Source organism: Echeneis naucrates, chromosome 13 (genome assembly GCF_900963305.1).
Source record: "Echeneis naucrates chromosome 13, fEcheNa1.1, whole genome shotgun sequence".
NCBI classification, from domain to species: Eukaryota; Metazoa; Chordata; class Actinopteri; order Carangiformes; family Echeneidae; genus Echeneis; species Echeneis naucrates.
In genome coordinates this window covers 11,923,214-11,936,414 of record NC_042523.1, presented here as the reverse complement: position 1 = coordinate 11,936,414, position 13,201 = coordinate 11,923,214, and the positions used below count along the sequence as shown (strand labels likewise).

The 13,201-nt window shown below is 40.9% G+C and overlaps 1 protein-coding gene across 6 annotated transcripts in view; it reads right to left on the bottom strand.

Annotated features, from left to right (window-relative positions):
- Positions 1–1,983: 1,983 nt before the first annotated feature.
- Positions 1,984–13,201, bottom strand: part of schip1 (schwannomin interacting protein 1) — a 186,297-nt gene continuing 175,079 nt past the window's right edge. For all 6 annotated transcript variants that reach the window (XM_029516759.1, XM_029516757.1, XM_029516758.1 and 3 more), the window contains 6 exons: positions 10,159–10,277; positions 8,643–8,760; positions 7,939–8,136; positions 3,890–4,013; positions 3,129–3,222; positions 1,984–2,162 (listed from right to left, as the gene is read on the bottom strand). In XM_029516759.1, coding sequence (XP_029372619.1) covers positions 2,111–2,162; positions 3,129–3,222; positions 3,890–4,013; positions 7,939–8,136; positions 8,643–8,760; positions 10,159–10,277 — 705 coding nt within the window. In that variant the 3' untranslated portion in view covers positions 1,984–2,110. The remainder of the gene's footprint in view (positions 2,163–3,128; positions 3,223–3,889; positions 4,014–7,938; positions 8,137–8,642; positions 8,761–10,158; positions 10,278–13,201) is intronic.

The following is a 13,201-nucleotide window of genomic DNA, read 5'->3' as shown; positions in this document are numbered from 1 at the left end:
CATGAATGAACTTCCTAGCAAAATGCACAAAATTTTTTGTTTAGTGTATGTGAGAAATTCACAAGGCTCATGATGAGAATTGTGTGAAATTGTCATTGATAAATAAGAGCATGAGGTCATCATTTATTTACATCCTCCAGTTCCAGCGTTAGTGATCTGCAATCCAGTCACATGCTCTGAAACTGCATGCAGTGATTGGCGTGCAGCTGAGGAGTTTCCTGGCCTTTCTCTGTTTCACAGCACGGCCGTCAGCCACTGAAACTTACCATCACTCAACATACAGTCTATATTAATACCAATGACCCAGTTGGTTGAGGGGTGTATGCAAAGTGGGGACTTCCTCACAGAGACCATTACTATACCTTACATAAAAAATAGCATTGTATTCATTGATGAACCCTGTCATATAGAATCGATTATGCAGTTATATTTTAAAGTACAAGTCACCACAGTGTGTTGGTTTTTCTTTTGGATGTGAAGGAAGACTTTCTTATTGTGACCTTAAAGGGGATGCCCAACTCAATATTGTGTCCCTGTAGGTGTAGTGAAACAACCACAGGCCAATGGGTAAAAAACAAACAGTGTTGTGATGAGGCAAGACTGAATGTGTGTTGAGTCATACTACGTGTAATGTGATGATGTCTTAATCCCTCGCTGCAGTTGGGACCAGTGACTGCACTTCCTAAGTTCATTAGAAAGAGGAAGCTCATTCGAATGGACAAATTCATCCAGCGGACAAGCAGCAAAATGCAGCTCTAAAAGGTTCAGAACATACTGCACAGCAAGCCAACATATATGAAACAAAGTTTATTCTTTATTTTACATATCTGTACATAAACATTTCTTTCCTCAAATAAAGATTCTGAATACAATAGGATGAAAACGATATTAACACACTTATTCATTTAAAATGACTTGTGTCAGAAAATCAACATTCACAAAATGTTGAAGAGCAATTAGAGTGAACGTATTACCAAAAGCTACGACTCCACTACAAGGCAGGCATGTTTCCTTTACACTCTTTTAGCACCTTCAAATAAACATTTCTCAGTTGAAAACTACCATTTGTGCAGAATAAAAACAGGTCAACTTTGAAATACTTTAAAATTACTGTCCAACTTAAAATGGTCTGAAGAAGTTAGTTTTCCATCATTTTTTATACAATGTTGTTTCTTTTTTCTCATGAATGACTTTCTACTAAGGTTTTCACTATTATTTGATTTTTTTTTTTCTCCACGATTTTTGCATTTGAACAGTTATAATTTAGTGGCGAATGTAGAAAGTTAAAAAGAAACAATAGCAAAGCAAGGCCGATCACTGCACAGGAAGCTGGGGACAGAATCCATGACAACACACGATCCTCTTCTCCCACGCAGCAGGAAGTGCTCCTCTGTCCTTAGTGTTGGGGGAAAACCACAGAAGCGAATGACAGAGAGAGGCCTTCGTCTGTGCTGCTGCTGCTACTGGAGTCAGTGGTGGGGTAGTGGTGGTGGTGGGGCAGGAAGATGGACAGGGACAGATGGGAAAGCAGCGAGGAGAGGAATCCTTGGCCTGGGCCTGGGACCAGCTTGGGGCTGAGGTGGAATGGCCGGAGGGGAAAAGTCTGGTTTGAACAGGTGCTAAGCTTGGCAGAGGGGAGAGCAGGGAGGAGCAGGGAGGAGCAGGGAGGAACAGCGAGGAACAGCGAGGAACAGGGAGGAACAGCGAGGAACAGGGAGGAACAGGGAGGAACAGGGAGGAGCAGGGAGGAACAGCGAGGAACAGGAAGGAGCAGGGAGGAACAGCGAGGAACAGCGAGGAACAGGGAGGAACAGGGAGGAGCAGGGAGGAGCAGCGAGGAACAGGGAGGAACAGGGAGGAACAGGGAGGAACAGCGAGGAACAGCGAGGAACAGGGAGGAGCAGGGAGGAGCAGGGAGGAGCAGCGAGGAACAGGGAGGAGCAGGGAGGAACAGGGAGGAACAGGGAGGAGCAGGGAGGAGCAGGGAGGAGCAGCGAGGAACAGGGAGGAGCAGGGAGGAGCAGCGAGGAACAGGGAGGAGCAGGGAGGAACAGGGAGGAACAGGAAGGAACAGGGAGGAACAGGGAGGAACAGGGAGGAGCAGGGTGTCTTATTTGGATAGGGTCCTCTCAGCCAAATGTTTCTGCTGGCTTTCAGCATGCCTGAAAAAGGACATGATGATACCGTGAAATTAAAATTTTTTTCTGATTGTCAGCAAATCTCAGGAGAAGAACCAAACCCACACAGGATCGATCCTCCCGTGTTTGTTGTAGTTTATTCCTTGGTGCCGTATAGAGAAAACTTTGTGTCACACTGCTGTGCTGAACGATACTTTGCTTTATCATCGTCGGCATGGGCATTGCACATTATTTTGAGTCATTTCCAAAATAATGTCATGCACATTAACTGCAGTTGAATAATGCTTCATTTACAATTTGACTAATAAATGTTAAAGGGGACTGTCCCGTATTTTACATTTCAAAGGCTGTTTACAGGCCTCGAGGGATGCTGCACTATGGTGCATTAGGTTAGTTCAGTTGTTACGCGTTTGAGGATGCTCCGTGAAATCTCGAAAGCTCATCAAACAATGCCACATTTGTCAGCTGGGAGGGGGAAACTATATGTTTTACAATGGAAAAATTATTGGTTGTGGAGAGAACCCACCAGAATCTCTGAGTGAACTTTTTGTGGCAGAGTTACGTTCAACTTTTCTTTTTTTTAAATTAGAAATTAGGAGTGCAATCCTAAATCTGCAAAAACTACAGCTGTTTTAAGGATAATTTAACCTCAAAGCTATACATATATTTTATATGTGGCACAAAATATCAAAATGCTTCCATCTCAAGTAGGAATTAATGGACTTGTGGTTGATGGCTGAATCGAGAAGAGCAAAACCTCCTATCTGAAAAATGCACTTTTTTATAGGCAGATAGATATGAAATATGAAAAGCCTTCCTTGCTGTCATCATCCATAGTGAAATCCACCAATCAGAAAATTCTACAGATAGGAGGTTTTGCATTTCAGCCAGAAATGGATGAATGCAATGCTGATGTCAGCCATTTTACATTAGATTTCCTAATGATAACAGAAGTAATTGATAAAATACTGTAAATAATTGCCTCATCACCTGGTGAGGTCCTCTATGTCAACCAGCATGGCATCTTGCTCCATGTGTAGTTCATCTCGGATCAGCAGCAACTGTACAAGTTCCTCATTCAGACCTTGGGGGAGAAAACACATCAGGAATTGTACCAAAATCACATCAAGCCACTAATATATCATTGTGACAGTCCAGGAATTTGTTTCCATCACATTTACAAAACCTGAACACATATTCTTTTGTGAGGTCATCAGCAGATCAACATTAAATCCACAAGAGATACTGTACATGACAAATTAAAATCTCCCTCTAAGGGCTCAAAAAAATGACCTCACAAAACCATTGAAAGCATTATGAGCACTGAAAGTCAGACCACACATCAGTTGTTGTTTTCACATCACATGTTTCATCTATTGTTTGCTCATCCTTGACAGAAAATATCACCAACAAAAGAGATTTTGTGGGGAAAGTCTGTTTTGCAAGTAAAAGCTAACTCATCATTTTGGACTTAAGGGGATTTCTGCGGCGGTTTTATGTAAGATGACAGATTATTCATCACAGGATACCAGGATCAATGTTCTGCATACAGGACAGTAACAGTAAATGCTCAGGGGAAGCTGTTAGCTGGTACACTTCTTTGAACTGACTAGAATATATAAAAGTACTTTCACATCCCCTTGAAATGCTAGGGGTCAGTATGCATGTACATGTTTTTTCCCCATTTGCTGTATTGCTCATTTCTACAAAAGAGGTCAGTAACAGTGTGTGTTTGTGTGCGATGAACTCACTTTCAATCTGGGAGTGCAAGTCGTTGACTATGACCTGGAGCTGACCCAGAGTCATGTCTCTCAAATCGGTGGGCTTCAGGCTTCTTTTCATTAGACACTCGCTGATGTGTGGCATGTGTGGAAGCTGCCGGAGAAAAGACAAGGGTAGGTGCAAAAATATGGTGAGGCCTCATCAGATGGATGATAAGACAGTGCAGAACCCTAACACACCCCCCCCCCCCCCCCAAGAGGTGATACACTTGAAGGCATTTTTGTCAGACAACTTAAAACATTATTGCAACAAAGACATACGATACAACTGTAATCCCACTCATACTCATATTATCATCCAAAATCCATGGATATACTTGAAAAGGAATATAAATTGAAATGAATTCAGAAATTACTTCATTATTTTTGCATAATGCCAGTGACTTTAGTCATTTGAGTAGAGTTATTTGTCCTTCAAAAAACTACACAGCTTACCTTTCAAATAATTCATTAAACTATAAGTAAGAAATATTCACTGGCGCACAATACTTTCTGTCCATTTTTACCCAGTAAAATAGAATATTGAGCAAGTTACGTGGTGATGAATAAAAGCAAATTTAGTTCTAAATCTGCTCAGACATGGTCAAAAGATCTGGCCAAAAGAGAAGATGTCTTTTTAGTCTCTTGGTTCCTTCATACAATGCTCAAGATGAAACAAAAGGGAGTATCAGTTTTTATTTTTGAGGAGGTCATCGTGCTACAGAGAGACTGTAAAGTTTGGGGATTTCAAAAGTAGTTGCTGCGACAGTCACAAACATGTGTTTTACACAAACAGCTGAAAAAAGCAGAGAGCAGAGGCCGACAGCGATACTGACTTTATTCCTCGATTTTACTCCTGTATGTATGCTCCAGTGTACCAACGGGGTCAACTGAACTTTGTATCTCTTCTTTTATTTGAAATATATTCCCTCCTTTCACAGGAAGTTTTTAAATTCCCTTGAATCTTACCACTTATGACAAAATCCCATTCATCCACAGTTGTAAAAACATCTGTTATGCAATCACAGACAAAGGTGAAGTGACAGTAAAGGGTGAGAAATAAATTATTCCCCTGTGAGTGAAAATGAAATGCTTCCATGTGATTGCCGTCTCTTCGAAGTTTCTGGAGTTGCATTTATGCCAATTGTTGTATCAAGCACTACCTGAAAAATTTACCCGACTTCTTCAATATTGTCTTAAACATCGAGGGCTTCTAATCCACTTTTCCAAATTCTTCTGGGTTTGTTATTATAAATGTAGCCACCAGCAGTCACACTATGTCAAACACATTCAAAGCGATGTGCAGTAACATGCCTGTGTTTGCCCGAGAAACTACATACAGACAGGCCACTTTTTGTACACAAGACTCTCCCTGTGCAAACATGCCAACATACCGCACGACATTCTTTCTCTTTCCGTCCTACTTTCATTTAAAGACCTGCCAGTAAAAAAATGGCCGTCTCGTCTTCCTTGTTGGTCACAGTTCTTTCACTTTCGTAATGGCACTGATGCAACTAAATGTGGGGCTGCCATGTGTCAGTTTTAGTTTCATGTGTCTAGATGGACACAAGCCAGTGACATAGTGAGAAATGTGATGTCAAAGGCAACGTGAGTAGTTTGATGGGAAAGCATGTTGAATTGTGTTACTCCTGACTCATCATGCTAGTCTGCTAACCACAGTTTTAGTTTCTGTGGTGGCCTGACCACACAACTAAATACCACCATTTAGTCCTCACAGGACGACGTCCTGCTATGACATGCTACCAGACTGAGGAACTACACTTCACTCTGAATGAGTGAGATTTTTCCTCAGAATCTAAAGCTTTCCCCAAATTTCTTTTTCTCTCTTTATGAGTTTCTCGCTTTCTCTCAGTGATTTTGTTTTTACGTATTTAGAAAAACCCACACCATCACCCACACACACTGGAAAACAGGCTAACTGTTCTGGCCCTTCACGACTAGAAACCAGTTTAGTCCAAATTGAGTTAAACTAACTGACACCAGCTGAAAAGGAGTATTATTGGGTCACGTCCTTTTTTTGCCTTAACTGACAGGTTCCTAATCAATGGAGATATTAAAGTGGATATTCAGTTCATGACATTTTCCTTGAACATTGTTTTATCACAAGGTGCCTTTAAACAAAGCTATCCATAAAGGATTTTACCTGCTTATCCGTTACTTTCTGTTTCAATTGTGCTGTTAAATACATTAGTTTCAGTTAATTATTTCAACTGATGATTATCTCACTTATCCATTATTAGGTACTTGTTAATCCATAGTTTTAGGTCATTAATTATTTATCTCATTCATCCATTTATTTAAGTTAATCATTTTGACTTTCCCAGTTATGTGTGGTTTTACTATACTCTACCTTGTGAGTTTAAGTCAGTTTTTATGGCAGATGTTATTTTTTAATAATACTTGGAAAACAGTATTTTTTTCTAATTTGTCCAACTATCCCCACGGCAACTGAAGATGTGGTTCTGGTTTTGAATTAACTGTCCCAAGAAAGTGTTTAACACATGTAACTCTGCAGATTAATAGATCACATTGCAGGTGACTGTAACTTTAATTCATCCTAATATTCAGCTGTGTGCTTGGCCCGGATGCAACAGTGATGTCTCGTGGCGGCTGAGCACAGCTACATCCCTAAACACTGAAGTCAATGCTTTCCGGTGTATGAATTATTGATGGATCCGGTCGAGCTGCCCTTCTCCTCTCTGAATAAGTAAAGCGATTCTGCCTGCGACTCTGGGTGGAAATAGAGTGTGTGTAAATCTGATGGTGTGTGTTCTCCAGAAGAGCCAGTGAAGCAGATGAAAATTGATTAAATAATGATGAGCAGGGTCATCATCACCTTCCTCTTAACAGGGGCAGAGGAAGACAGCGAACAGAGGAGGGGTGGGGGAGGCCTCTTACACCATCATAATATATATAACCTGTCAAACTCATCAACAGTCATATGACAATGAAAGTCCAACCACATATCTGTTCTGACCTGTGTTGACTAATGGACCACATGATGGACACAATTGTCTTGATTACAGTGTTGCATCATTGGCTTCTTAAGTTACTAATTTCAAAATAAAAACTATTAGCATTAGTGATTAAAACTATCATCAGGTGCAGTCAAAGGAAATAGCCATTAAAAATATCAGCTGAGCTGAGAAAAAAAAAAGGTATGTTGGATATTTGAGTGAAGATGACGTCCCCTATTAGCAGAAACACCATCTCTGAACAAGGGTTTCACAGCAGAAAGGAACTAACTGAGAACACTGACAGTAACAACATATTAGAGTCTGTAACACTGAATGATACTGCCGATGATGGTTTTAAGTCTGATCTTTTCACCATTTGTGGGCAGGTGAAACAAACTGTAAACACAACACTGGGTCTGTCATCTTTTAATTAAAATGGAAAAATGGATTTGGAAAGCTGTTGCTTTTAAACACACAGCAGATCAGGAGCAACATATGTCACGTCATGTTTCTGGCAACTGGGTGAACGCCAGGCCTCTAATCTCACTCCTGAGAAAAATCCCATTGCTTTTTGGTTTCTTGATGTTCCACTTCTTTCATCAGCTAATCACTTTGTCTGCAGGCTGCTCAGAGCTGGACAAACAGCAAGAGGCAGCTTGTTATGGAGCCTTTTCTCTCCAAACAAGATGATGTTATTGACAGAGTCTGGAAATATTTTTCTCTTTGTTCATCACATAGAGCTGCCCTTTTCAAGTGTTAATCTATGATAATATCGCACTTCTGATAAAAAGATTAATCAGGGATAAAAAAAACAAAACAAAAAAACAACTGAACAGTAGGTAACAATGAAACTTGACACAGTAAATAGCCTCTTCTCCTCTGACTCATTTTAAATAATCAATATGTGTAAAACTGCTTATGTCAAAACTAATTTGGCCCAGGTCATTTGAGTCCAACAGACCCCGACAATCATGGCATTGATCCCAAATTGGTCAAATGGTTCCTGTTTTTTGTGAAGTTGCTTTGAATAGTCAATGGTAGGATCAGCTTTTTGGTACTGACCAGGTCAGCTACTGGTGACTTTTTACGATTTTGTTTCTCCACCTCCACTTGCATCTTGGCCATGGGTTTGGCCATCGCCAGGGCCAGCTTTGCCTCCGCCTGCAGCTTCTTCTGTCGACTCAGGAAGTCCATGTCTTCCAGAGACTCCGAGTCGTCCTCTGTGGTGTCCCTGTCCGAGTAGGACGAACTCTGCTTGGACTGCAGGGAGGAAGTAGAAAAGTGAGGGGGGGGGGGGCAGTTTTTACACACAGTTTTTACACTCTAACAGGAACTTCATTGTACATCAGCTGGGACCTGAACGTTAGCAACGTTGAACATGTAAAGAGATGATAATTCGCTCTTTCTTCCTCTGTTTGACCAGCCACCCATGGCCTCAGGGAGCGTACTCCAGTTCTCCTCTAATTTGCTGCCCATGAATTGGTTAACAGGCCAGAAAACTTATGAAAAGACCACCAAAAAGCAGTGAAACCACCAGTTATCATTCTGATTCAAACTGAGTATCGCACTCTTTTCACTGCTTTTATTCTTAGCCTTTTTCGCACTTATACAGTCAGATCTTGATACTTCTAAACTGCAAATCCTGGAAATCATAAAACATATTTAGTCACGATTTCTCTAAGATTTAAGTGCATTTTTTTTCCCCATCTGTGAGAAATACTATAATAACCCTGCACAGGCTTCAGATGTCCCACATCAGTGCGTACCATGGGGGACAGAGGTGTGTCCAGACTGGTCTCTGTCTTGCTGTCATCTGCATCACTGTCTTTGTCACTGCCACTGTCATTGACAAAACAGATTTGTAGGTTCATCCCACTCTGCAGCCTGCAGAAAGAAACAGACAAATTCAGAAGTCAGTTTACGGTGAGCTGCTTCTGCAGTGATTGACTCGAACCAGGGCCAGAACAGACAAGGCTGTCAACTGTTAATACACATGACTTGAAGTGAATTCAACAAAATGCTTTTCCCAAATGAAGGATTCACAGTGGTGTAGATATACGTGCTTCAATGTAATGTAGTTAGGGGTAGAAAATCCTAACAGGCACAAGGAGCTCTAATCATCAGAGCAAAGGGCCAGCTGAAGGTAGAATTAAGAAGGGCTTGTGTTTTTAATCATCTCCCCTCTCGTCTCCAGTATGGATCGATCCCAGCTGTCTCCGGTAGGTCTGCTCCAATCTGCCTTGGACCGATGGGGGCCAACCCACTGTGAATCAATAATCTGCTTATTCTATGCAGTAATTACAAACAGGGCTGATTGATTACACACTATAGATCCAATCAGTTCCAATTAAAATGCCACAGGAGTAATCAATAATTTGCATTTTTTTCCCCTCAAGGGGGGCAGCAGCAAAAAGCTCCAAGTAACTCTGTATTTGATAGTGGGTGAATAATGAGTCCACTAACAAGACTCAGAGAATTGCAAGAAAATTAAATAAAGTTCTGCTGAGTAAGAAGCAGATATATTTGTATTAGTCAATAGGTCTTTAATTCCTCCAATAGAGACTACCTTTTCTCTTAAAAAATAGGTTTGTCACAATTCTTACAAAAAATAATTTAATGATGAATGTTAAAATCAATCGGAGATTAAAGTTCTAATATTATCAATAACAGTATTTGACATATCTGCCTCTAAAAATGGTGTCTTTATGATTTTTCATCTGAGTAAAATACATTTTCATATTTTCACACATATGTTTTCCTGGTAATCATCAGTGAGCCATTAAGACCACAATCAGTCATCCATTGAATGCAACAAAATTCTGAAAGTCACGTGGACTAAATCACAAGAACACAAAGAGAGTGTGTTTTAGAGAACATCTAGTTCCAGTAAGGTACAGTGTAGGAGGTGGCAGCAGCATGCACACACATTTGGGAAGTCACAAGGGCTGATTACGTCTGGCTCATTCATGCTGCACAAATCCTTTCTGCTTCCTCTCATTCTTTCTTCCTCCCTCTATGCCCTTTCTCCAAAAGTAGCCATGACAGTAAATCAGTAGAGATTTTAGAGTCATACCCTTTGCCCTGTTTGCCTTTCTTTAACCTTTTGGATTTACAGACATGTACAGTATTTTGACATTTCACTGTTGGTGTAGGATCGTTAGTCAGTAAACAGGCCTCAGAGAATTACGGGAATCCAAAAATTACAAGAAAACCAACATCTTGTGTTTACAAGTAGTGGTGACGTGATTAAAGAAGTAATGTGACAGAAATTAAAGGTCTTACCGTGAGGACAGGCTGGGTTTGCCACTCTTGCTGCAACTGGTGTAGATGCCTGGTCCATCATCAAAGAAACTGCCCAAGGCTAACTTCTGCCTAATAGACTCCCTCTCATTCTTTTGGGCCTAAAACAGGAGATCAACAAGATTGGGTTACTTTTTTTATGATGTGTTTGGTGATACATGTTGCAAATTCACAGCGTGGTTGCAGGTCAGGGTCCAGCTGGTAGAGATTAGGTATGGTCTTCCAAGATACTGCCTTAAACCCAGGTACTTATTTATGGTTTCACTTCTTTGCAAGATGCTCTGACCAAATCACGTGCGTGTGCGCGTATATTAACAGGAGCAACGAACTCTCAACTCGAAGTCAGAGGTTCGTCGTTATCTCAACAAGGTCTGATTTGTGGAAAGATGAGTAGGGATCAATACTTGCCAGACAATACCAGTATTAACCAGCAGGTGTTGCTGCTTTAACACACATTCGGTCCTCTCACACAGGAGTCATAGCATTAAGTTTACAGTCGGGAAACTCCAGAGAAAGAATAGCAATAGCCATTTCATAGACAAGCTGTAATACACACATTCATTACATCCATGTGGTTTGTGAGACACATTAGGAAAAAAGCTTTTGGTCTTTTCCGCACAGTCAGAAGGACACTTTGGTTACCCTGAAGACTCATCATCAGTTTCACGTGGTAAGAGGTGGAAGAAAGTTACATACATGCATGCAGACACCACACTGTCATTGTTGTGTGTACATGGCAAAGTTGTCAGTATCTGTGTTGGCACATACATGAAGACAATTAGATAGTGACTGTGGAGTTGGTCACTGGAGGTTAAAAATACTGTGTTGAAAACACATTACATCCATGACATTTGTGTTAAATTACCTTGATGATTGTTTGGCACATCTCTTATTTAACCCCAAGCCAAGAAATAACCGTCAATATACAAATCTAAATATTTTTTCTTCTTCTTTTGTTAGCCATCATTTCAAAGAGGGAGGAATCACTGACTTGATTTGGTTATGAGGGTTTAAAAATCATAAAAGATGCATGTGATGGTTTAAAGTTTTCTTTTAAGCCATCGGGCGCTTATTTCCAGCCTGGGACTTTGTTTCCCTCTGCCCCATATTTCCAAACTGTGTCTATGAATTCACAGTGAAATAAAATAAAATAAAAAAAATCCCCTCCTGTCTAGATCTCTATATTTCCAGTTGTACCACTTATTCTTTCACATTTCTCATCCATCAATGTTCTTCCTGTCTGTACAGCCTGATTTAGTCTCACCTAGTCATTTGTCTTCCTCTCCTTTTTTCACTACTGACAATTCTGTTAATCGCCTTCCTTCAGCTTCGGGACTCTGTGACTCCTTCCATCAAGCTATCTTCCCCCTCAAGTCACTCACACCTTTACCTCTCTCCAACTCATCTTCTCAACTCTCTCCTTTCTTGTATTTCTGTCAGTGTCTCTTGACAATTGTGTGCAGGCACTGGTGAGAGTGACAACACCAAGGACAAATTAACATAATCCCTCTCCACACAAGAGCTCGCAAGACGCACTTGGCACTGCCAGCAAACACACTGGCATGTAGGAAAGTAAACCTGGCACTGTTCCTCTGAGTGTGTGTCTGAGTATGTGTGTGTGTATGGGTCTGTATGGCTGTGCTTGAAAGAGCCTGAGGAGTCAAGTTGGACACACTTGAGAATTTGAATTCGCTGCTTCAAAGGCGCAACAACAGCCTGTGCGGCCCGGTGCAGACACATTTATACACACGTATCTCGCTCATACAAGCCTGACGAAACAGCTGACATACTGTCAGTCAAACCACAGCTCTGAACAGCTGCTTCAAGTGAAAGCCAAGACCAGAAGCGTCTTTATCAACTGTTTCCTGCTCTGGTGTTGACATGGGGCGCTGAGGTGCAGGTGGGAAGGAGTTGTGGTGCACACGGGTCATAATAATCACAGTAATCAAACAGCATCCACACAATCATGATGGCTGAGACCACACACACTCACTGCTTGTGTGTGTTGATGTGTGACCATAAAGTGTCTTTACCAGTTTGAAAGACCCCGATCATTGTTTTTTTTTTTTTTTTTTCAAAGCAAAGGGCACAAACAGTGGGAGATGCATTTTGTAACTGAATGTTAGTGATGAGTTATTTACATATTTGAGCCAGGACATAAAACAATATGATGTCAACCATATCAAATAAACTGCCACTGATAAACTCATCAGCCCTCAAGGATGACCTCACAGTTATCATTGGATAGTGTTTGTGATTTGTGAAAGTACATACCGAGCATAAAGTTTTGGCAGATTGCTAAACATCAATTTGATGCTTCTGGTTTGTCACATCTTCAAGGAAAGGTCTGAAATGTTTTGTCTTGAGAAATGACCAACAGCCATAGTTGGCAGCTGAATCTGCATGCAGGACACCATATCTGCATGTCACACCTGCCTGATAACACAACTGATATACAGCATGTTTGTCTTGTGTGTTTGTGTGTGTGTTTGGGCTGAACAATGCGGGACCTTAAACTATTCACCAAGGTGTGGAATATGCCACTGTGACATGGAGGTGCTAAACTCACAATCTCTCCACTCTTTCATTTTCTATACACATAATCCATCCAGCAGCTCATCTCATATTAAATCTTCCTTTCTCTTACATTTTACTGGCTGTCCCTCAAATCTCAAAATTTTCTCAAAACTTCCTCTATTGAAAGTAAAGGGGATCCATCTTCAGATCCTCTTTAATAGAGGAAGGAGACAATCATGTTCATAGTTTCAGTTTTAGTCTGGGGCAAATGAATGGTAATCCTGGCGTGTCATTGGCTGGAAAAAACACAGGCTCGCTGCTCTTTTGATTGGCTGATTCACTCAAATCATCATGAGTAAGACCTAATGGTAACTTTTTGTGTTCTTTACTGGATAATTTTCCTATTGGAGCTTCTTAGAAATTTCTGAAATGGCACATTATTTGAACGCCTGTTTCAACATGATGATGACATGGAAAATTGTCAGTTCAATGATATAAACATTCTGGG